Source organism: Saccopteryx bilineata, chromosome 10, assembly GCF_036850765.1.
Source record: "Saccopteryx bilineata isolate mSacBil1 chromosome 10, mSacBil1_pri_phased_curated, whole genome shotgun sequence".
Classification (NCBI taxonomy): Eukaryota; Metazoa; Chordata; class Mammalia; order Chiroptera; family Emballonuridae; genus Saccopteryx; species Saccopteryx bilineata.
Window position 1 is genome coordinate 57,216,887 of NC_089499.1, and position 22,420 is coordinate 57,239,306.

The 22,420-nt window shown below is 39.0% G+C and overlaps 1 protein-coding gene across 5 annotated transcripts in view; it reads right to left on the reverse strand.

The window, feature by feature from the left end:
• Positions 1-22,420, reverse strand: part of SFMBT1 (Scm like with four mbt domains 1) — a 199,188-nt gene that overhangs the window by 7,975 nt on the left and 168,793 nt on the right. For all 5 annotated transcript variants that reach the window (XM_066244497.1, XM_066244501.1, XM_066244499.1 and 2 more), the window contains 10 exons: positions 18,295-18,421; positions 17,132-17,245; positions 14,031-14,073; positions 12,416-12,480; positions 10,201-10,340; positions 9,278-9,387; positions 8,047-8,222; positions 1,833-2,011; positions 1,412-1,657; positions 413-541 (listed from right to left, as the gene is read on the reverse strand). In XM_066244497.1, the coding sequence (XP_066100594.1) occupies positions 413-541; positions 1,412-1,657; positions 1,833-2,011; positions 8,047-8,222; positions 9,278-9,387; positions 10,201-10,340; positions 12,416-12,480; positions 14,031-14,073; positions 17,132-17,245; positions 18,295-18,421 (1,329 nt within the window). The remainder of the gene's footprint in view (positions 1-412; positions 542-1,411; positions 1,658-1,832; positions 2,012-8,046; positions 8,223-9,277; positions 9,388-10,200; positions 10,341-12,415; positions 12,481-14,030; positions 14,074-17,131; positions 17,246-18,294; positions 18,422-22,420) is intronic.

The window sequence follows — 22,420 nt, forward strand, 5'->3', positions numbered from 1 at the left end:
AGTACAGAGCGCGCATCCCGCCTGGGAAGGTTCCCTGGCCCCGAGGAAAGATGGAGGCCAGGGAAGTTGCCGGCATACTTAATTTTAAGCAATTTAAATATTTGAGGGATGGAAACAAATTCTTAGAAAAAATGAGAATGCAATGTTAATCTGCTTCGACAGAGAAAGTCAGATACACTGATCACAAAAATTAGGGAATATTTTATCATTTCATATTCATTTTGAAATATCGCCTAATTTTTGTGAGTAGTATAAATAACTTTTGACAGATCTGGACTTCTAAAAAGGAACTAAATACTTTTTTCTTTTGCTTAGAAATATTTTTTCTAAGACTTGTAAATAAACTGCTATTATACCCACAGTCCTTTGCTAAAGAAATACATTACTAAGAATTCAAGGTCTTGGCGGTTACCTGGTCTAGGAAGATTCTTGCTAGGGGAGCGCAGTCAGTGGATCTGATGAACCGCACCACATCTGCCACGCTCCATTTCAAGGGGTTACTGTCCAGGTGAAGCCTTTCAGAAACTTCAATCCTTATTTCCTTTGTTCCCCATAACAAAGCAAACCAAACAGTATAAGAGCTATTATATTCCCAAAAATGTTTATTTAATTAAATTCATAACCCCTCAAGGCAGGTTTTATGACATTTTCCCTAGCAAAGATGGCAAAGGCCCATGTACAGCAGGTATTCAGGAAATGTTTGTCTTTCATAATAAGAAATATCAATGAGGAAAAAATTTATCTCAAAGTTTCAGCAGAAATCATTTGGACAATTTGACAGAGAAAAATAGTTTTTAAATTTCCCGTTTGTTTCTTGGTCTATTTCAATGCACTCACTGGTAGGTGCTAAAATGAATGGGATGATCTTTTCAGTGACAGAAGAATTAACTAAGTTATCAGGAGAAATCACTTATTGTTTCTGTTCATAGAATATACATATTTAAAAAGCAACCTGTTTTAAAACACTAACCTAACTACCATTCTTTAGTGTGTGTATATATTACATAACATGCAGATATGTATATGTTAAATATACTAAACAAGATGGGTTAACCAGAATCAAAAAGATACTTTATTTCTATAGAACCACTATATTTCTATAAAACCATACATATTTCAAAAAATATTAAAAGGATGTTTTCCCTAAACTAAATTACAAGCTACAAATAAACCAGCCATAAAACATTCCTTTACTTAAAACAAGCAGCCACTCTGAAACCTTCCTTCTACTAAGTAGTTGATCTCCAAATAATCCTTGAAACACAGGTAAATCACTGAATTTGGAGTCATTTAAAAAAGACATCCACGATATTCAACTGAAGCCTATATTGAAAAAATGGAATGACTAATAATTACATTCTAGAGAGAAATTCGAGAGAGAGAGAAAAAAGTGTATTTTAAAAATGGGTACCTTTGGTGAAGGAGGCTTATTCTCATCATCAGAAAATGAAAAAGTGCGAAGCTCTCTTTTTCTCCTTTGTCTGTCAGGAGGCAGTGATGTGGATATCTCACTTTGGGTGGGAGAAGAAGAACATGACTTTTTTTCTGACATTTCTGACTCTTCCTGTAGCTCGTCCTGCTGCTCAGAAGTACTGTCCTCGCTTAGGGAATCGTCATCTCCTTCATCTGGGTCATCTTCATCTTCACCCCCACTTCCCTAGAGGAAAAGGAGAGAAGGCTCATTGAAATCCAGGACAAACCAGTACTGGGGCCACAACACCATCTTATCTTGGGCAGAGATCTGAATTAGAAAGACCTGCAGGTGTTCTTTCTGTGTCTATACTGTACAGCAGTGATCTCTTCTAGACGTTACAGCGCATCCGATCTCATACCTGGGGAGAGCCTGCTGGGGTATTATCAACAGATGCAGAGGAGCGTTTCTTCTTATGAACAAAAACATTTTTCCGCCTCTTTCTCCTCTTATTGGCTTTTTTCAGGGCACAGGCTAAGTTACTATGCCCACCAGGCGGCCTCCCAATTCTTTTACTTTTCTTCTTTCCGTAATAGTGTGCTAAATGTGAATGACAAAGAAAAATGAAGTAGCTTCATTATTTTTGTGTACCTCAAACCACAAGAGATTCTATTAGCACTGCAGAAAACAGGTACACTGTATTTGATTCAAGTTTAAATTTCATACAGTGGAATAATCTTAACTGTACAGCTCTTAAATACACAGTCTGATTAGTACTAACAGAGCATAAACCGGAATAATCCTCCCCCTGTCAAGACACAATTCATCTATCTCCATCAACCTAGGAAGCTCCCAGGATCCTTTTCTAGTCAGTTCTGCTAACTAGAAGTAACCATTATTCTGATTTCCTTCACTGTAGGTTAGCTTGCCTCACCTCCGGAACCACTCAGTAGCTATTTTTCATGGAAGGCTTTTTTCACGCAGCATGTTTCTGAGTTTCATCTTTGTTGTTGTGTGTATGAGTAATTCACTCCTTCATATTGATGAATAGCATTCCATTGTATGAATATACCAGTTTATCTATTCTCCTGTTGATGGGCACCTGGGCTGTTTCTAGACTGTGGCTATCATCAAGTTGCAATGAGCATTCTTATATAAAGCTTTTAGTGGAAAGGTTTCATTTTCCTTGAATACTCACCTAGGAATGGAATTACTGGATCATATAATAGATATATGATTAACTTAAAAAAAACAAAACTGCCAGTTTTATAATTTTACACTTCCACCAGCAATGTAGGAGAGATGTAGGTGCTCTACATCTTTGACAGGATATGGGATTGTCAGTCTTTTTCATTTTAGCCTATCTAGTAGATATGCAGTAATTTCTCACTGTAGTTGAAATTTGCATTTCCCTGATGACTAATGATACTGAGTATGTTTTCATGTGCTTATTGGCCATTTGCATGTATTTTTCTATGAAGTGTCTATTCAAATCTTTTATTCATTTCTTGTTTCATTTTTATTGAGATATAATTCACAGAACAAAATTCATCATTTTAAAGTGTACATATTCAGGGGTTTTCCATATATTCACTATGTTGTACAACTACCACCATTATCTAATTCCAGAACATTCTGTTTCTCTCTTTTTTAAATTAACAGTTACATAACAATTAGCTATTTATTATTATTATTATTATTATTATTATTATTATTATTATGTGAAAGGCGGGAGGTAGAGCCAGACTTCTGCACGCCCCCGAATGTGATCCACCAGGCAAGCCCCTATTGAGTGATGCTCTGCCTGTCTGGGCTGCAACTCCATTGCTCAGCAACTGAGCTATTTTAGTGCCTGTGGCCAAGGCCACAGAGCCAGCCTCAGTGCCCCAGGCCAACTCTGCTTGAAGGCTGCAGGAGGAGAAGAGAGAGACAGAGACAGAGAGAGGAAGAGAGAGAGAGGGGGTCAGGGCAGGGCCAGGACCAGGAATTGAACCCAGGACTTCACACACTGGGCTGACACTCTACCGCTGAGCCAACCAGTCAGGGCCTACAATTACCTATTTAAAAATATATAAAGTGGAGCAAAAGTAGGTTTACAGTTGTTTGTATGGAAAATAATACAATAATTAATTAATAATACAAGAATAAACTATGTTTCACATACTCACAACTGTAAACCTACTTCTGCTCCACCCTGTACAATTCAGTGCTTTTTTGTGAATTCACAATATTGTACAACTACCATCTTTCTCTAATTGCAAAACTTCTCTTTTATTGAGTTGTGGGAGTTTAAAAATATATTCTGGAGAGTTCTTTGTTAGATATATGTTTATATTAAGAATATTCTGGCCCTGGCCGGTTGGCTCAGCGGTAGAGCGTCGGCCTAGCGTGCAGAGGACCCGGGTTCGATTCCCGGCCAGGGCACACAGGAGAAGCGCCCATTTGCTTCTCCACCCCTCCGCCGCGCTTTCCTCTCTGTCTCTCTCTTCCCCTCCCGCAGCCAAGGCTCCATTGGAGCAAAGATGGCCCGGGCGCTGGGCATGGCTCTGTGGCCTCTGCCTCAGGCGCTAGAGTGGCTCTGGTCGCAACATGGCGACGCCCAGGATGGGCAGAGCATCGCCCCCTGGTGGGCAGAGCGTCGCCCCTGGTGGGCGTGCCGGGTGGATCCCGGTCGGGCGCATGCGGGAGTCTGTCTGCTGACTGTCTCTCCCTGTTTCCAGCTTAAGAAAAAAAAAAAAAAAAAAGAATATTTCTTTCTCTAAGATTATACAGCTTATCTTATCTTTTTGATAAATGGTGTTATTGCCTGGCTTGTGGTGGCACAGTGGCTAGAATGTTGACCTGGAATGCTGAGGTTGCCAGTTCGAGTCTCTGGGCTTAACTGGTCAAGGCACATACAGCAAGCAACAAGTAAGCAATGAACTACAGTGAAGCAACTATGAGCTGATATTTCTCATTCCCACAACCCTCTCTTCTCTCTGTAAAATCAATAAATAAAATCTTTAAAAAAAATAAATGGTGTTATTAGGAACAAAATTAACCTAAATAATATCTAAATAATATTTAAATAATATCTAATAATTTAAAAATTTTAATTTTGATGATGTTTAACTTATTTTTTCCTTTATGTTAGTATATTGTATTCCTAAGAAATCTTTGCCTATGCTAAGATCTTGAGGATATCCTTTTTTCTTTCTAAAAGCTATATATATAGTTTTAGCTTTTACATTAAATTTATGATATAGCTTAAATTACTTTTCATATTTAGTGTGAGGTAGGAACCAAGTTTTGTTCTGTTTTTTTCAGTTTAGATATCTAACTGTAGCAGGGCCATTTGTTGAATTTTTTCCCTATTAAATTTGTCATCTTTGTTGAAAAGCATTTAACTGTGTAAGTTTGGTTCTATTTCTGGAACCCCTATTCAGTCCCATCACTATACTTGACTATTCCTTCATCAATACTCAGCTCTTGGTTTATTACAACTTTATGGTAAAATTTGAAGTCAAACAGGGTATTATCCTTCCTTTTCAGTACTGCTTTAACTATTTTAGATCTTTGCATTTCCATATAAATTTTAGAATATAGAGATAATTCTAAAACTGAAACATATATTCTAGCTTTGTAATATAGTAAAGTATTACCAAAATACAGGGTCCTCAGTTACAACAGTCTCAACATACGATGTCTTGAGTTTACGATGCTCATTCCCATAAAACTAAAAAATTGAGATGAGAGTGTTTCGGCCTACACCGTTAGTGTCATACTTATGGACTATGTGGGTGAACTAGTTCCAAACCAGCCTGGAAAAGTTCTTTAAGAAGGTAGAGAGGCCTGCAAAAGATCGTGCACCCTCTATATCAGCTGCTTCTTGAGATGAAACACCTGTAGTGCAGGTAGAATCATCTCCAGCATCTCCTGCATGTGCCTTAGGCAATCCTGATTCACCTGACCCAGTGTCTCCAGCACCTTCTGCAGGTTCTCCTGCCTCTCCAGCTTCCTCCTCCCAATAGGTCACTCTCTCCCGCCTTGCAATGCCCCTCCCAGTGTGCAAGCCAACTACAGGAATAAAGATAAGGAATTTTTTTACACTTTTTTTTTTTAAACTACAGTACAGTGTACCGTACAGTTTATTTATGTCCTTTTCCTTTTTCTGTGGCTTAGTTGTGCTTTTCTGTTCTAGATTATGATTTTACAACTGTGATACAATAGGTAAGTGACATAGGCTAGGGTAGGGGTAGTCAACCTTTTTATACCTACCGCCCACTTTTGTATCTCTGTTAGTAGTAAAATTTTCTAACTGCCCACAGGCTCCACAGTAATGGTGATTTATAAAGTAGGGAAGTAACTTTACTTTATAAAATTGATAAAGCAGAGTTAAAGTATATAATAATAATTACTTAGCAAGTACTTTGTTGGATTTTCGCTAAGTTTGGCAGAATAAATCTTTATAAAACAACTTACTATAGTTAAAACTATCTTTTTATTTATACTTTGGTTGCTCTGCTACCGCCCATCATGAAAGCTGGAACACCCACTAGTGGGCGGTAGGGACCAGGTTGACTACCACTGGGCTCGGGTGTGTTTCAGCTTACACCAAAATTTGGTTTACGTCTCTGTTGTAGAAACAGAACTATGTTGTAACCCAAGGACCCCCTGTACACTGGAATTTTTGCAAAAAAATAATTAATTCTAAAGGATATAATTTAACATCACTCAAATTACTAACTGGGAAACATTATAAAGACTGCTAATATCTAAGGTAATTTCAACTATATCACTGTGAAAAATAAATTTAGGAAAAAGCATAATAAAATTCATATATCTTCCAAATGCTCAAAGTGGCATAGTAATATATGCACTTACATGAATAACACACTTTACTTACCTACTAATAATTGCAATTTTGGAGGGAAATTTGCTAAACTAAGTGCTGAATCTGACACAATAAAAACCTAAGACAATCCCTGCTCTTGAAGAACCCAAACAATTGAAACTAGAAAGTTATTCTTCTATGATCTGTCATTCAAATACTGATTGGAAGGCTCACCATATTAAATGTTGAGCTTGGACTGGCAGCATCAGCAGCACCAACGGCGTCTGGAAGTTTATTAGAAATGCAGATACTTGGGAATCCAGATATCTACAGACCTGATGGATCAGAGCCTCCATTTAACAAGATCCTTAGGTAATTTGCATGCATGATAAAGTTTAAGACGCAGAGAATTAGAGATCTCTAAGAGCAATCTTTAGCCCTGGCCAGTAGTTCAGTCAGAGCATCATCCCTAAATGCCAAGGTTGCGGGTTTGATTCCCACGTCAGAGCATACATGGGAAGCAGCCAGTGAATGCACAACTAAGTACAACAACAAATGCATGCTTCTCTCTCTCCCTTTCTCCTTTCCTCTCTCTGTCTCTCTAACATCAATCAATAAAAAATAAAAATTTGTTTAAAAGCAATCTTCACATTTAAAAAGGTAAAATCCAGTCTGGCCTGTGGTGGCGCAGTGGGTGGACCTTCGGCCTGGAATGCCAGGATTGCCGGTTTGAAACCCTGGGCTTCCCTGGTCAAGGCACATACAGCAAACAAGCAATGAGCAACTAACATGAAGCCGCTGTGAGTTGTTACTTCCCATTCCATGCTCCCATTCTCTCCTGTCTCTGTAAAATCAATCAAGTATTAAAAAAAAAAAAAAAAAAAAAAGGTAAAATCCTCCTCTGTATTAATTTTTCCAAGTGACATTAGGGCTTGTATGATTGAAAAAAAGGTAGAAACAGAACTTTGTGTTTGGGTAACAGTGCCTTGAAAGTGTTCTAAATTGGAAATTTCATCCTGTATGACTTCCTTTTTTGTTGTAGTTTCACGAGAGAAGATAAACAATGTGAAGGAACAGATGTCCTATGACAATTCAGAGTGAGGCTGCAACTACCTGCCCCTCAAACAAAGAAGCAACAAAGAAGCCTTCTTTGTCGCTCCTCACAGAGATTTTACATGCTCCTGCCTCAGGCCTATACTCCTGTTGCCTCCTACTCAGAACATTCTCACCCCAAAGTCTGTGCGCTGGCTTCCTTTAGGTTGTTACCTGTCAGGAAGACTCCTTTCTCTCATCCTCTACTTTGCTTGTTCATCTTGCTTCATTTTTATACACAGTACTTACCTCCCTATATTTGTTCATTTGTTTATCTGTCTCCTGCAATAAAATGTAAACTCAATGAGGATAGAATTCTTTTTCTTTACTGTTGTATCCCAGTGCTAGAACAGTAGCAGCACACAGTAGACACATAATATATATGTGCCGATTGTATGAATGATTTACATATCCTAATAGGTGCAACAGCTAATTTATATACATGCCAGATATAAAAGTTTGCAAAATCTGGCATATGGCCTGTTTCGTATGGTTCTCAAGCTAAAAGTGGTTTTAGATTTTTAAAAGTATTTTTTTAATGTGAAACTAAAACAAAAAAATATACAAAACAGATCATATGATCCACAGCCTAAGATGCTTATTATCTGGCCCTTCACAGAATAAGTTTGTATAACTCTGCTATATGTGTTTGTCTGAAAAATAAAAAACTTTCTAGGATATAAGATATGGTCAACTACTATAGTTAACAAATTTGAAAATCATGACTTACTATATTTGGTCTTTGTAAGTACAGAGCAGTTCTCAGAACACTTATCCAGAACCATCCGTGGACCGAAAAGATTGGGACAGCACTCCAGTTTAATACAGGTTTGCCGGCAGAATTCAGTCACCCGATCTGCTGTTTTCACTATCTCAACAGTGGCCCGGTAACTCTTTCCTTTGTATCTGCCATTAGAAGACATCAGATGCAAGTTTACTGGGCTAGTCATTACCCAGAGAAAAGTCAAGTATATTAATATCTGCTTGTTAGAATATTGTATTGTCTTTTATATTCTGAAGACTCTGAAAATAATACGGAGTTTACAAATTCTGTATTAAATCAAATCTATAAGCTAGTAAGCTATGACAACTAAAAACAGTTATTTTAATTAGCAAAATAAGGTTCCTGGTTTCTGTCTGTCAGTTAAGATTTTCAAATAGTAACTTCTGCACTAACTCCGGAAAGAAAAGTGACCTCCATTAAGTCTTTCTTTACCTTGGGGCAGTGATTCTCAGAATGTTGTGCTGACCTGACACCAGCCCAGGACAAGATCAGGACATAAAACAAGAATAAATGTTTATAAACTTTCACAAAAATTTGAAAAAGTAATTTTATGTCCTCTAAATCTAATTATAAAAAACTAGTGCTTAAATTTTGTGCCTTTTAAATTTCATATTTCTTATAATTTATTTTTATCATAACTTATAAAAGTATTGAACCAAGACAGAATGAAAACTTAAAAAAAAAAAGAAAACCCTGGCCCTTCATCACAAAGAGTTGAAGAATCACCGCCCCAGGGAACCAAGTATTCTTTTTTTTTTTTTTTTTAACAGAGACAGAGAAAGTCAGAGAGAGGGATAGATAGGGACAGACAGACAGAAATGGAGAGAGATGAGAAGCATCAATCATTAGTTTTTCATTGCGACACCCTAGTTGTTCACTGATTGCTTTCTCATATGTGCCTTGACCGTGGGGCTACAGCAGACTGAGTGACCCCTTGCTCGAGCCAGCAACCTTGGGTCCAAGCTGGTGAGCTTCTGCTCAAACCAGATGAGGCTGCGCTCAAGCTGGCGACCTCGGGGTCTCGAACCTGGGTCCTCTGCATCCCAGTCCGACGTTCTATCTACTGCGCCACCGCCTGGTCGGGCAGGAACCAAGTATTCTAATGTTATCCATGGAAGAACTGATTCTGTGACCTGCTGAGGATGAAGATGCAAAAAGGGCAAAGGAGCCTACTCACTTGGCTTTCAGGACTTCACCACATCCATGCCACACAGAGTCTTTGTCCAGCTGCAGCTCCCGAAGGACACGGCTAGGTTTATAAGCTGCATTGATAAGTAATGTGAGGACCTGTGCTCCATTTTTAAAGCAGATATATGAGTTGGGAAGGAGAAAAGCAGACCATTAGAACCTTGCTATACCCTAGCATGTCATTTATGAGATTATTTCTAGTCATATAAGTTAATGAATGTTAACAAAATAGTAATAGTGAAGACATGACAGCTGATCAAAGTTGCAAATGAGAGTAACTAGACCCTCTTAAATATTCAAAACATTGTGGTCAGAAAGAAAAAGACACCATGAATTTAAAATTACTATAGTATATGCTTCCAAATCCTTTTCCTGTCGTGGTACACTCAGAAAACTGTATTTGTTTGGGACACATTATAGATGGCTGAGCCTTCGCGCAGTTGGAGGAGTCTGGCCCAGAAGCTCCAGCCTCCCCAGACCCTGCCTTACCACCCCAAAAGCTGAGCAGTTCAGTACTCCTCTCATATGGTACCTGCAGTGTGGTACTCTGGCTGGGAAGTTCTGTGAGGCCAGCAGATACATAGCTTTGTTTCCTGGTTAATGCCACACAGCCTCTCAGTCATAGGCTGACTATTCTCATATTCATTTTTGCAGTTCTCATGTGATCTCTGACAGAGGACCTTTCTACATTGACAGAGTGAGGGTGCTATGTAAAGAACTACTTAGGTGAACGTTCCCTGGGTGTAGAAATAGTTATGTGCCCAGTTCATTGTTCAACATGAGAAAAGTTAATCACTCATGATAAAACCTGGAGTTGTCAAATCTATGGCATGCAGATAGATCTTTGTATGAATGAGTCTATGAGACTGCTTTAAAATTTCCAAGTTCTTTTGCTATTGGCCAGAACCTTACCTCTCTGAGGACCAAAACACAGTTCCCAGGTCCTACACATTGAGGCAGCTCAGCAATTCTTCCTTTGTTAAGATATGGCCCTGAGAAGCAACGGTGGTTGAAGTATATCTTTGGACAGCAATATTTTCCATTAATAATAACTGCAAAATGAAGAGAAATATTCAGAACAGAGTTCTTTTCTAATTTGTTTCCAAAGTTGGGTTACTGGAGGAAAGACATGCATATCTACCATAAAGTTAAAAATTAAATATTTTGAAGCATAACGTATCTGGATCTCCTTGAAATACAACTCTATTATAGAGCTTATCACTCTGCTGAAATCAGACAACATCTGGAATTACGTGCAGATTAACTCCTGGATTAATATGACAGTGCTCCACAGCCGTATACTTCTATCAATAAAGGAAATGGAAGATTGACTTCAAGAACCCATGATGATTTCTGACAACCAACTATTCAATACTCTATTCTGGAATGTTTCCAGGGAGTAAAGGTGAATACTATCTAGAACCGCAGTTTGTCCCCTTAAAACCACTAAACTAGTATGATGGCAGCCTTCAATGATATGGGCGCCTTCCCATTTCTGGGATTTTTCAGAGGGCTGAAAGTATGCTGTGATCACATCTCTAAATTCTTTAAGTACTACAGATCCCTCTCTTCAACTACTTTTTTGTGTGAATACTGTACCTTCAATATAATATTTTAAAAGTCCCCTCATAGCAGTTGGCAATTGAGCTACTAAATGTAAAAATATTCAGACACTAAAACATCTTCATTTTCATATCAAGCAGAGAGGCTCTTCTGATGGATACTGTTAACCCAAAGTTAAGGAAAGGAGATATGCTTACACTGCCCACTGTTGACAGGACCCTGAAGTATATATTATTCACTCTTAGAATGCAGTGTAGCACAGTGGTCAGCATGTTGGTGTCCACTTCTGCACCTGAACTCGACCACCCCGATCTCCCTTTTCAGGATTAAAGCACTTACGTTCCCTGCTGCTGGGAATGTTGGCAGTTTATAGGTCCCAGGTGTAAGTCTGTCCTGGAACTGCTCTCCCTCAGCCTAGGGCTGCCCTTAGTGGAAGAGAGCCATTCTGCTGAGGTGCAAAGGGAGCAGCAGCCTATTTCCAATAACTGCCTCAACGAGGGACAGATCTGAGTGGCTAGACCACAACCAAGGGGCCCTGTGGGACTGGGAGAAACTTCTGTTACACTGAACTGTGGCTCAATTTCTCCCTCTGCCCAGTCCTGCTTCCTTCACCCTTCCCAGGAGCTGTTCCCAAGAGCACCTCATTGTAATTATCAGTCTTACGCTCTTTCTCCAAAGTAACTGGACCTTTCACAAAACCCAAACTTGGCTGTGTTCATGTGGGAGATATTAATGTCTTAATTCTGTAGTTTCACTAAGCATTAGAATGACCAGCAACACATAAAAAATAAGGAGTTATACAGTCCCAATCCTCTATGTATAAATGATATATAGTAATGGAAAGGCAGAGGATAGATGAGAGAAAAAAAATGCAGGTTTTGAAACTGAGAAAGATTTCTGACACTTCTACTTATAAGCTGCATGATTTCTCCAACCTTTGGTTTCTTTTCTTTTCTAGGCATTTACTAAATACCCATCCAAATGTCAAACCTGTGCTAGAACACACACAACCAAGATGCTAAATGTAATACAACCAGCAAAGGAGGAGTCAAACAGTTACAAGGAGAGACCTCTCGACAAAAGATTTGGGCCTCCTGAAAATATCCCAGTCTCATTTATAAGGCATTGCCTCTGGGAAAATCTGTTTTTCCAGTGCTTTATATTTTTAATCAAGAAATATATATACAAACTGTGCATATCAAAAAAAGGACTGATATCCAAAGAAGAACAACCACGTCTCACCCACCCTGATTAAGAAAGAGCACTGCCTGGACTTCAGTTCCTTTCTATAAACTCAGGGATAATAATATCGACCTCTAGAGTCCTCGGCACTCAATAAGTGATAAGTAAAGAAGAGCTACAATTATTATAAATGGACAGAGGTATCAGTCTAAAGGTCATTATTAAGAAGTATATCTTAGATAATTGTATCTCTTTAAAATCACAATTAAGAGACCCTTCTAAGAAGCTATATCCTATAAATCAAATGTATTGTTTACTTTTAGATATAGTCCATTAAAAAAAGTAACAGTTCTCTTTCCCCTAAGATTGCATGTACTTATACCTGAGTCCGTGGAGTTCAGCTCCTGGTTCTTCAGGCCCTCATGGACAGTCCTCGAGGATGGTATCCTGAATCAAGAAAACATAACAAAATAGTAAGATAATCCTTAAAGTCAATAAAGTATGAAGGTTAGTTTCCTTCAAATCTAAGAAAGTAAATGTGGCAGACGGCAAAATCCATTAAAAAAAAAAGGTGTTTCCTCGATCATACTTTTTAAAAAGTGGTTGTTTTTAAAACTATGCACACAGTCTAAGGAGCCAATAGTTGACAGCCATGTGATACTGCATGTTCAGACAAACTTTCTTTCATTTATGTGAGCAACAATTATAGAATTCCTTTTGGGATTCTGAAAACACAAGGAGGCTATTCAGTTTTCTTAACTGTCAAAGAACAGAAACATTTTTAATATAGGGTCTGTTTTCTTTCATCAGTCTCAAATTTAAAAACAAACTATATTATTAAAAAGAGAGAATTACTGTATTTGCAGCAATCACTGAAAAAGGGAAATTTATCCTTTTACAATACTTCCTGACTAAAATGTTGCATCAGTCTTGACAAACATGTCAAGGAAAAACCCAAAGGCAGAGTTTTGTCACTGGCTATCTCAGTTAGCTAGGAGAAAAAAATCTGTGTCCTTTCCCTCTACTTCTATTGTCAAAGTTTTATTACTCACATAACCACAGAAGCAGCTATAAATTATGCAGAATTTGCTATAACTAAATTGTGTCTCCTTAAAATCCATGTTGAAGCCCTAATCCCCAGTGTGACTGTATTAGAGATAGGGCTTTTAGGAGGTAAAAAAAAAGAAAAAAAAAAAAAAGCCAGGCTCTAAACCAGTAGAATTGGTGGCCTAGAAAAGAGAGAAATATCTTTTCTTTCCATCCTCACCTTGTGAGGACACAGTGAGGAGACAGCAGTTTGCAAGCTAGGAAGAGAGCCCTGACCAGGAACCAAATCAAGCTGGTACCTTGATCTCAGACTTCCCAGACTGCAGAACTGTGAAAAAATAAATTTGTTGCTTAAGCCAACCTGTCTGTAGCATTTTGTTATGGCAACCTAAGCAAACTAATACAAAATTGAAAACCCAGTGTTTAAAATCACATGCATACACACAGAAACCCTTGTATTTTTAAGGCAACACTAACTAATAGCTTCTCAAAAGCGGTGTAGAAAGATATGCTATATAGGGTCTCCTGATGGGACACAAGGGCACTATTTTCATGTGCCTCTTTTAGACTTGTCTTCTACCTCAAGTTTTTTTACCCTGTGAACAAATAATATCATGATTTACATTGTTTGCTCTTCCTTAACAAATCCCAGTATTGAGACTCTATCTTCTCTTGTTTAAATGCCTTCCAGCTCTAAAGCGAAAGAAAACTCAATTTGTGGAACATCTTGAGAACAGATTTTACCCTTCTGTATATAATGCCATTTTAGAAAATGCATATATTGTAAAGAAAAGTATGCAAACTATCAAAAGTTGAATTAAAGGACTGTGCTTTCATCGGAGAAAATAACATACAAGGAGATATACGTACTTTTAGTTATTTCTTTTAATATCAATAGATATTCTAACTTTCAAATGTTAACTGTTCAAATATACAATTATATTACTTACTGTTTTTCAGGCTGAACCACGGCAATTTTCCTCTGTTTGTGTACTGTAAGAAGAAAACAAAAATGTGTATGTCAAGAAAAATAAAAAAAACAGAGGAAAACTTATATATGTATTAAGGTAACATTAGCATATTTTAAACCTGGTTATATGTATATTTAAATAGCAAGTACTACAAGTACTATAAGTACTGGTAAGTGCTGATATGTCTGACTATCTAGACTAACGCACATTTTTGGGTCTTTAAACAAAGACTAAAAATAATATTTTCAAGGTTCCCTAGGTCAATCAATTCTTATGAATATTTTCTGAGCAGGAATAGATACTAAAAAAAAACACCCAAACTGATTTTCACAAGGGTGCCAAAACATTCAATAGGGAAAATAGTCTTTTCAACAAATGGTGCTGGGAAAACTGAATATCCACATTAATGAAGTTGGACGTTTACCTTACACCACATAGTAACTTAAAATGGATCAAAGACCTAAACATCATAGGTAAAAATTATAACACTCTTAGAAGAAAAAATAGGGGAAAATCTTCATGACATTGGATTTGGCAATGATATCTTGGTTATGACACCAGAAGCACAGGCAACAAAAAAAATAAATTGCACTACATCAAAATTAAAAAATTTGTGTATCAAAGGACACTATTAAGATAGGTAAAGGCAACCCAAAGAATGGGAGAAAATACTTGCAAATTATATATCTGATAAGGGATATCTAGAATATATAACAAAATCCCACAACTCGGCAACAAAAAATCCCAATTACAAAATGGGCAAAAGTCTTGAATAGACACTTTTCCAAAGAAGATAGAGTAATTGGTCAATAAGCACATGAAAAGATGTTCCACATAACTAGTCATTAGGAGATGCAAATCAAGACCATAGTTAAAATAATACTCCACACCCACCAGTATGGCTATATAAAAAACAAACAAACAAAAACCCCAGATAATAAGTGTTGGAGAAGACGAGGACAGGGACAGTTAAAACGTGGAACCCTCACAAACTGCTGGTAGGTATTGAAATGGCATGACTGCTCTGGATACCAGACTGGCAATGATAATCAATTTACTACAGGCTGATATAAATAAGAGTTGTTTCTATGGCATCTCATCAACATCACAAAAAAAATGATGTTGAACCAAACAATGCTATTCGAGGACCTGCTGTACTTTATATATATATATAAAGTACAAAGGTAACTGGTTCTCATGGACAGCTGCAAAAAGACCAAAATGGGTAATGAATATACAGGGTGACCCTTGTTAAGGAACAGCAAATAAGCAACTAGAACTATCCGCAGTATCATTCACATGGTTGACAAATAAACTCCATGAAATAATTAAGAAACAAAGGCAAAAGTGAAATTTCTACTCAATGAGAACATTAGTTGTATCAATACTTAGAGACAAGCCAGAAGACAGATCAGCGAATTCAAATCAGAAAGTGACCTAGGCAGGTAGCTCAGCAGGGGTTAAAAATACCTGAAAGTCTATATGCAATACTGTCCTCGATATCAAGTATCAAACATATATATATATTTTATTTTATTTTATTTTATTTTTTGTATTTTTCTTTAGTTGGAAATGGGGAGGCAGTCAGACTCCCGCATGTGCCCAACCGGGATCCACCCGGCATGCCCACCAGGGGGCGATGCTCTCTCCGCCCATCGCTCTGCCCATCCAGGGCGTCGTTCTGTTGTGACCAGAGCCATTCTAGTGCCTGAGGCAGAGGCCACAGAGCCATCCTCAGTGCCGGGGCCAACTTTGCTCCAATGGAGCCTCAGCTGCGGGAGGAGAAGAGAGAGACAGAGAGGAAGGAGAGGGGGAGGGGTGGAGAAGCAGATGGGCGCTTCTCCTGTGTGCCCTGGCCGGAATCGAACCCAGGACTCCTGCACGCCAGGCCAATGCTCTACCACTTAGCCAACCAGCCAGGGCCTGTACTTTATTTAAAAAAAAGATTTTAGCCTGACCAGGCGGTGGCGCAGTGAATAGAGTGTCAGACTGGGATGTGGAAGACCCAGGTTCGAGACCCCGAGGTTGCCAGTTTGAGCGCGGGCTCATCTGGCTTGAGCAAAAAAAAGCTCGCCACCTTGGATCCAAGGTCGCTGGCTCCAGCAAGGGTTATTCGGTCTGCTGAAGGCCCACGGTCAAGGCATATATGAGAAAGCAATCAGTGAACAACTAACGTGTCACAATGCGCAACGAAAAACTAATGATTGATGCTTCCCATCTTTCCGTTCCTGTCTGTCTGTCCTTGTCTATCACTCACTCTGACTCTCTCTCTGTCTCTGTAAAAAAAAAATGAATAAATAAATAAAATTATTTATTGATTTTAGAAAGAGAGAATGGGGAGTGGGAAGGAGCAGAAAGCATCAACCATAGTTGCTGCTTCTTGTATGTGACTTGACCAGGCAAGCCCAGCGTTTTCTACCTGCAACCTCAGCATTCCAGGTTGACACTTTATCTACTGTGCCACCACAGGTCAGTCTAGGACCTTAAAAGAGCAAAGTTTATGTTATATAAATGATATCTCAATAAAGTTGTTCTTACAAAGGGGGGGGGGTGATTAGTTATTAACATCAGGTTATAGAAATACTTTGGTTTCCATCTTTAACCTTTCTGACTCTTTCACTTGGTGGCTGATGGAAGTCAACTGCCATGCTGTGAGCTCCCCTATGAAGAGTCCTACATGGCAAGAAACTGAGGGAAACCTCCAGCCAAGAGCCAGCAAGGAACTGAGGCCCTCAGTCCAGCAGTCCACAAGGAAATGTACTTTTGCCAAAAACCCTCTATGTAAACTTGGGAGGAGACCCTCCCTTGGCTGAGCCTTGAGATGCCGAGAGCCCTGGCTGCCACCTGGACGGCAGCCTGTGAGAGGCAGAACCAGGGGACCCAGCTAAATTGTGCCCAGATTCCTGAGCCACAGAAACTGTAAGATAGTAAATGTTTGCTGCAATAATTAATTTCCTATGCAGTAACATATAACCAGAACATCATTTTATTTTTCTCTGAAATACCTAGATTCATCCTAATTGGTAGCAGCCACACAACAAATTATTTAACAACCAACCCTTTGGCCCAGAAATAGGTACCTCGTGTTCGACAAGGAGTGCTGAGAGGATGGCCGTTGCTTTCACACCAGCCCAAAGGAAATATATCCATGGACTCCACACTCACTATACATTCAGGGATGGGCTTCTTAGAACCTGTTTGGATTTAAAAAAAATTTTTTTATACCACTAAATGCCCTTCTTCATAAACTACTTCCTAGACAATCAGTGTTCTACAGCAAAGTCTCTTGAACAAGTTCTTTTTACACAGAAGTCATACTTTTTTCACATATGACAAACATTAAGAACAAAGGTAAATGGCTCTCATGGACAGCTGCAAAAAGACCAAAATGGGTAATGAATATACAGGGTGACCCTTGTTAAGGAACAGCAAATAAGCAACTAGAACTATCCGCAGTATCGTTCGCATGGTTGACAAATAAACTCCATGAAATAATTAAGAAACAAAGGCAAAAGTGAAATTTCTACTCAATGAGAACATTAGTTGTATCAATACTTAGAGACAAGCCAGAAGACAGATCAGCGAATTCAAATCAGAAAGTGACCTAGGCAGGTAGCTCAGCAGGGGTTAAAAATACCTGAAAGTCTATATGCAATACTGTCCTCGATATCAAGTATCAAATGCCAATTCTACAAACTGGAAGCAGAAGGTACCGGGTGACTAGTTAGCAGCTGAACAGAAATGAAACCCAGGCATTGAGGTGCCTCGTCTGCAGTGACATATACAGTAACTGCAGCACTGAGTACTCACCCAGCACTTCTGCCCACAAACCTGTCCAACGGTTGAATATTATTAGTTTTAGTGTAATACATTTTTTAAATTTTACATATTTTTTGCTTCTAATGGATGGGAACAACCAAAATATCTCTTGAATAAGCTAGTTATTAATGTTCATGCTCATATATTTTGGTCAGATCAAAATATATCCTATTTGACTTATACTTTCCCCTTCAAGAAAATAGGGGACTCTGTAGTAAAGGCTTTTTATTCACATTCATTTCCTAAAATTTGAAAGTCAAGAGCAAGAAATTTTTAGCTTAGAATCATGCATTATAAATTAGAAGTACCTGAAAAAGATACCTTTTTAGCTAATCAATTAAGTTTGACCAACTATGTTATAGGGTGAACGGACAAGGCAAAGAAGAGTGGCCATGGAAGGGTTCTCAGGGGCACAGGCACTCACCCTCCAGCTGGAGCCACAGGTAGGAGCCTCGCACTGCAGTAATGGTGGCAACGCACACTTCCTCAGGGAGAAGAGGGTTCACCGCCTCAAGCTTCATGTTCTCCTTAAATTCATGCTCAGAAGTTGACTAGAAAATAAATGAATCAATGCAAAATATACTCAGTATTAATTCCTGCTAATCTGCGAGGCCTTTTCAAGTGATATTTAACCCTAGAGTAATACTTTAAGGCTACATATTTATTTTATTTTGTTTCTTAATGAAGTAAAGGGAAAATGTCCTCTCAGTGTTACAGGCAGTCTCTAAAGTCATATATACCTGCATTACTGCTACCTGTGTGACCCTGATCAAGCTACATAAACTGTTCTTGCTTCAGTTTCCTCATATGTCAGATGATACTGAGAAAACTATCTCACTGGGTCATTCTTTATGAGGTTTCTATAAAATAAAGTACATAAGGCTCTGTGCCCTGAACCAAATGGCTCCTCACCACTGTTGGTTCGCTGTCCCTCCCATAAAGGGCCCCATCGTACAATAAACTGCCTGGTTCCTACTGCTATGAATATCAAGAAAGGCAATCAGGATAAATAATGCTTATAAAAAAGTTAAAAGGATCATTTCAAATATGTTTTAAAAATTTGTAAATAGGTAAAAATAAAGAACTGAACTTCTGTATTTGATTGCTCTCTCTGCCTTCTGACAACTAACTAAAACTAAATTGCTTTTTGTTTAAAGACTAATAAGCCTACTAGGATAAACAGGAGAAAACAACATTTTATAAGCTAAAATTTAGAATACTGCCCAGAGTAATTATTAGTAGATTAAAGAAATGTAAATCTTAGCTGAGAGAGAAGAAAGTTAAGAACTGACAGCACCAGGTACCAGGCGACTAGAGGTGGAAGAGAAAGAGATAAAATAAAAAGATTTGTTGAAATTTAGGTCATGCTATTGGCTCCTTCACTCCACACCTCAGGGCATGTCCCTTCCTCCCCCCTATAGATGATGAGATTTATCCTCCAGAGAGGGTAACACGTAAGACCCCAGGCAAGAGGCACGGAAACTGTTGAAGGCATGCATGCAGTTGCCCCAAACAGGGTTTTATGTATGGGATGTGAGAGATCCAGCCCCGCCTCTACTCTCTGTGCAAGGAACTAGAAGAAACTTCTTACAGTAACATAATAAACCCAAGAAGAAACATGTAAAAATATAATTAAGTGTCCCCAACAAATGACCAGCCAGATTCCCCCCTATAGGAAAGTTAAAGATTGACCAGCCCCACCAACATACTCAGAACTATTAATCAGCTTTATCTTTTAGTTCCCCATTCTTTTTTTAAAAAAATTATTTATTTCAGAGGGAGTAAGAGAAAGTAGCAATTTTTTGTTCCACTTATTAATGCATTCATTCGGTGATTCTTTTTTTTAGAGACAGAGAGAGGAAGGGAGAGAGACAGAGAGAGGGAAGTATTCATTTGTTGTTCCACTAAGTTGTGTGTTCACTGGTTGCTTCCTGTTTGTGCCCTGACCAGGGGATCCAACCTACAACCTTGGTGTAATGGGAGGATGCTCCAACCAACTGAGCTGCCTGGCCAGTGCTAGTGCCTGACTCTCCCCCCACAATTCTTAAATATAAGCAACCAACCAAGAATTACTGGACAACTAAATATATGAAAGCTAGAGACCAAAACAGACAAAGCAAGCAATGTGAAAAAAAAGATTATACAAGACGAAAACTTCCAGAAAGGCAGGAATAATTAACATCTTCTCAGTGATAAAACTATCACATCCTAAAACAAGAATAATATGCTATTAAAACCAAATATTCAGAACAGAAATAGTTCTAGATGTCAAAACTGTGATATTAAAAATTAAAAACTCTCCTGACCAGGTAGTGGCACAGTGGATAGAGTGTCAGACTGGGATGCAGAGGACCCAGGTTTGAAACCACGAGGTCGTAGGCTTGAGCGCAGGCTCATCAGGCTTCAGCATGGGCTCACCAGCTTGAGCATGGGGTCACTGGCTTGAGCACAGGATCATAGACATGACCCCATGCTCATTGGCTTGAGCCCCAAGGTATCTGGCTTGAAGCCCAAGATCGCTGGCTTTAGCAAGGGGTCCCTCACACTGCTGTAGCCTCCCCCCCCATCAAGGCACATATGAGAATGCAATCAATGAACTAAGGAGCTGCAATGAAGAACTGATGCTTCTCATCTCTCCTCCTTCCTGTCTGTCCCTACCTGTCTCTCTCTCTGTCCAAAAAATAAAATAAAATAAAAATTAAAACTCAAAAGAAGGGCTGAAAGATAAAATTTAGGAAATCTTCCATCAAGAAATGCAAAAAGAGGCCCTGGCCGGTTGGCTCAGAGGTAGAGCATCAGCCCAGCATGTGGAAATCCTGGTTTCAATTCCCAGCCAGGGCACACAGGAGAAGCGCCCATGCCCTTCCCCCTCTCCTTTCTCTCTCTCTCTTCCCTTTCTGCAGCCAAGGCTCCATTGGAGCCAAGTTGGCCCGGGTGCTGAGGACAGTTCCACGGGCTCCACCTCAAGTGCTAGAATGTTTCCAATTGCAGCGGAACAATGCCCCAGAGGGGCCAAGCACCGCCCCCTAGTGGGCATGCCTGGTGGATCCTGGTCAGGCGCATGTGGGAGTCTGTCTGTCTCCCCCCACCCGCCCTTTCTCACTTCGGAAAAATACAACAACAACAAAGAAAAGCAAAAAGACTAACAAACAGAAAACAGGAGGAAAAAAGTAAGAAAAGTAGAGGTCTCATCTGGAAGCCCAACACACAAATAAAAAAATAAATTCTAGAAAAAGACAAGAGAGAAATGGAAGAAAATCAAAGAGGAAATTCAAGAGACCCTCCCAGCACAGAGAGGTATGAATGTTCAGTGAGAACATGCTCATTGAAAACCTAGCATGTGGATGAAGACAGGCCATACTATGCCTCATCACTGAGAAAGGTGGTAACAGATTTTGTCATCTTCCGGGGAGGAAGAGGCAGGTTGTATACGAAAGATCAAGACTAAGAATGGCTTTCAACTTCTCTGGAAGGTAGAAAGAGCAACACTGGAAGGTAGAAAACAACTGAATAATGTTTTCAAAACTCTCAAGTAAAATCACTTCTGACCTAAAATTGTTTGATTTATCCAAACAATCAAGTTAGTAGAATGAAGACATTTTCAAATATGCAAAGCCTTAAAAAAATCTGCCTCCTTTGCATCCCATTTCAGGAAGCTGCTGAGAGCCGGGGCTCTATCAGAGTAAACCAAGAAAGAAACAGGAGGCTGTAAGATACACAAAACAGATAGGGGAGGGTCAATTCCTTAGGTGGCAATGAAGAGCAGTTTCTACATTAAAACTATACAGCAGGCCTAGAGAGCAACCCATCTAGGGTGAGAGCATGGAGGCTGCTAAGAGGGATGTCTCTAAGAGAAATACTAGATGATAGATATCCTACATCAGGGTAACAGAGTGGCCAGGGATGTGAGAAAAAGAAAACACAGCTAGAGAATATATTGTATTTTAACCCCTCTACCCTAAAACAACAAGAAAACCCTTTAACTAGAAAGAAAATAACACAGGTCTAGATGGATCAAAGAGAATTCAGGGAAATAGTACAAGGCAGCTGTGTGAGTGTTTAGCTCCAAACATGGGACTATATGACCCAGACATAGGGGCACTGGTGCCTGTGCTCTGCACAGTCATCTCACTCGGGGCCCATTTCCAGGTGGATGAAGCCAAAGCAACAGGTGCTAATGAAGAACTTTAGACACCTGCAGAAGTGATTAGCTGCATGAGAATTCTGCATTCACACTGTTTCAAAGTATCAGTTGTCATTCTACTGGGAAAAAAAAATCATAGGATTTATGTTAGGTATAGTTTATGCAAGAAAAGACTCCAGGGAACACTAGTTGACAATCTATACTCAAAGGAAAAATCTTACCAAAAGGTTAACAAATGAATGCATATTTATATTTCTTGAATTAAAGTAGATTGTTTCGTCAGAAAGATGATTCCCTGATTTATTTGACTTTCAATTAACCCACTAATTATCTGTCTGACAGAGTCAGATAAGGGAACTTCTGCATATATTATCCATGTCTCTCCCATCTTTCAAACAAATTGTTT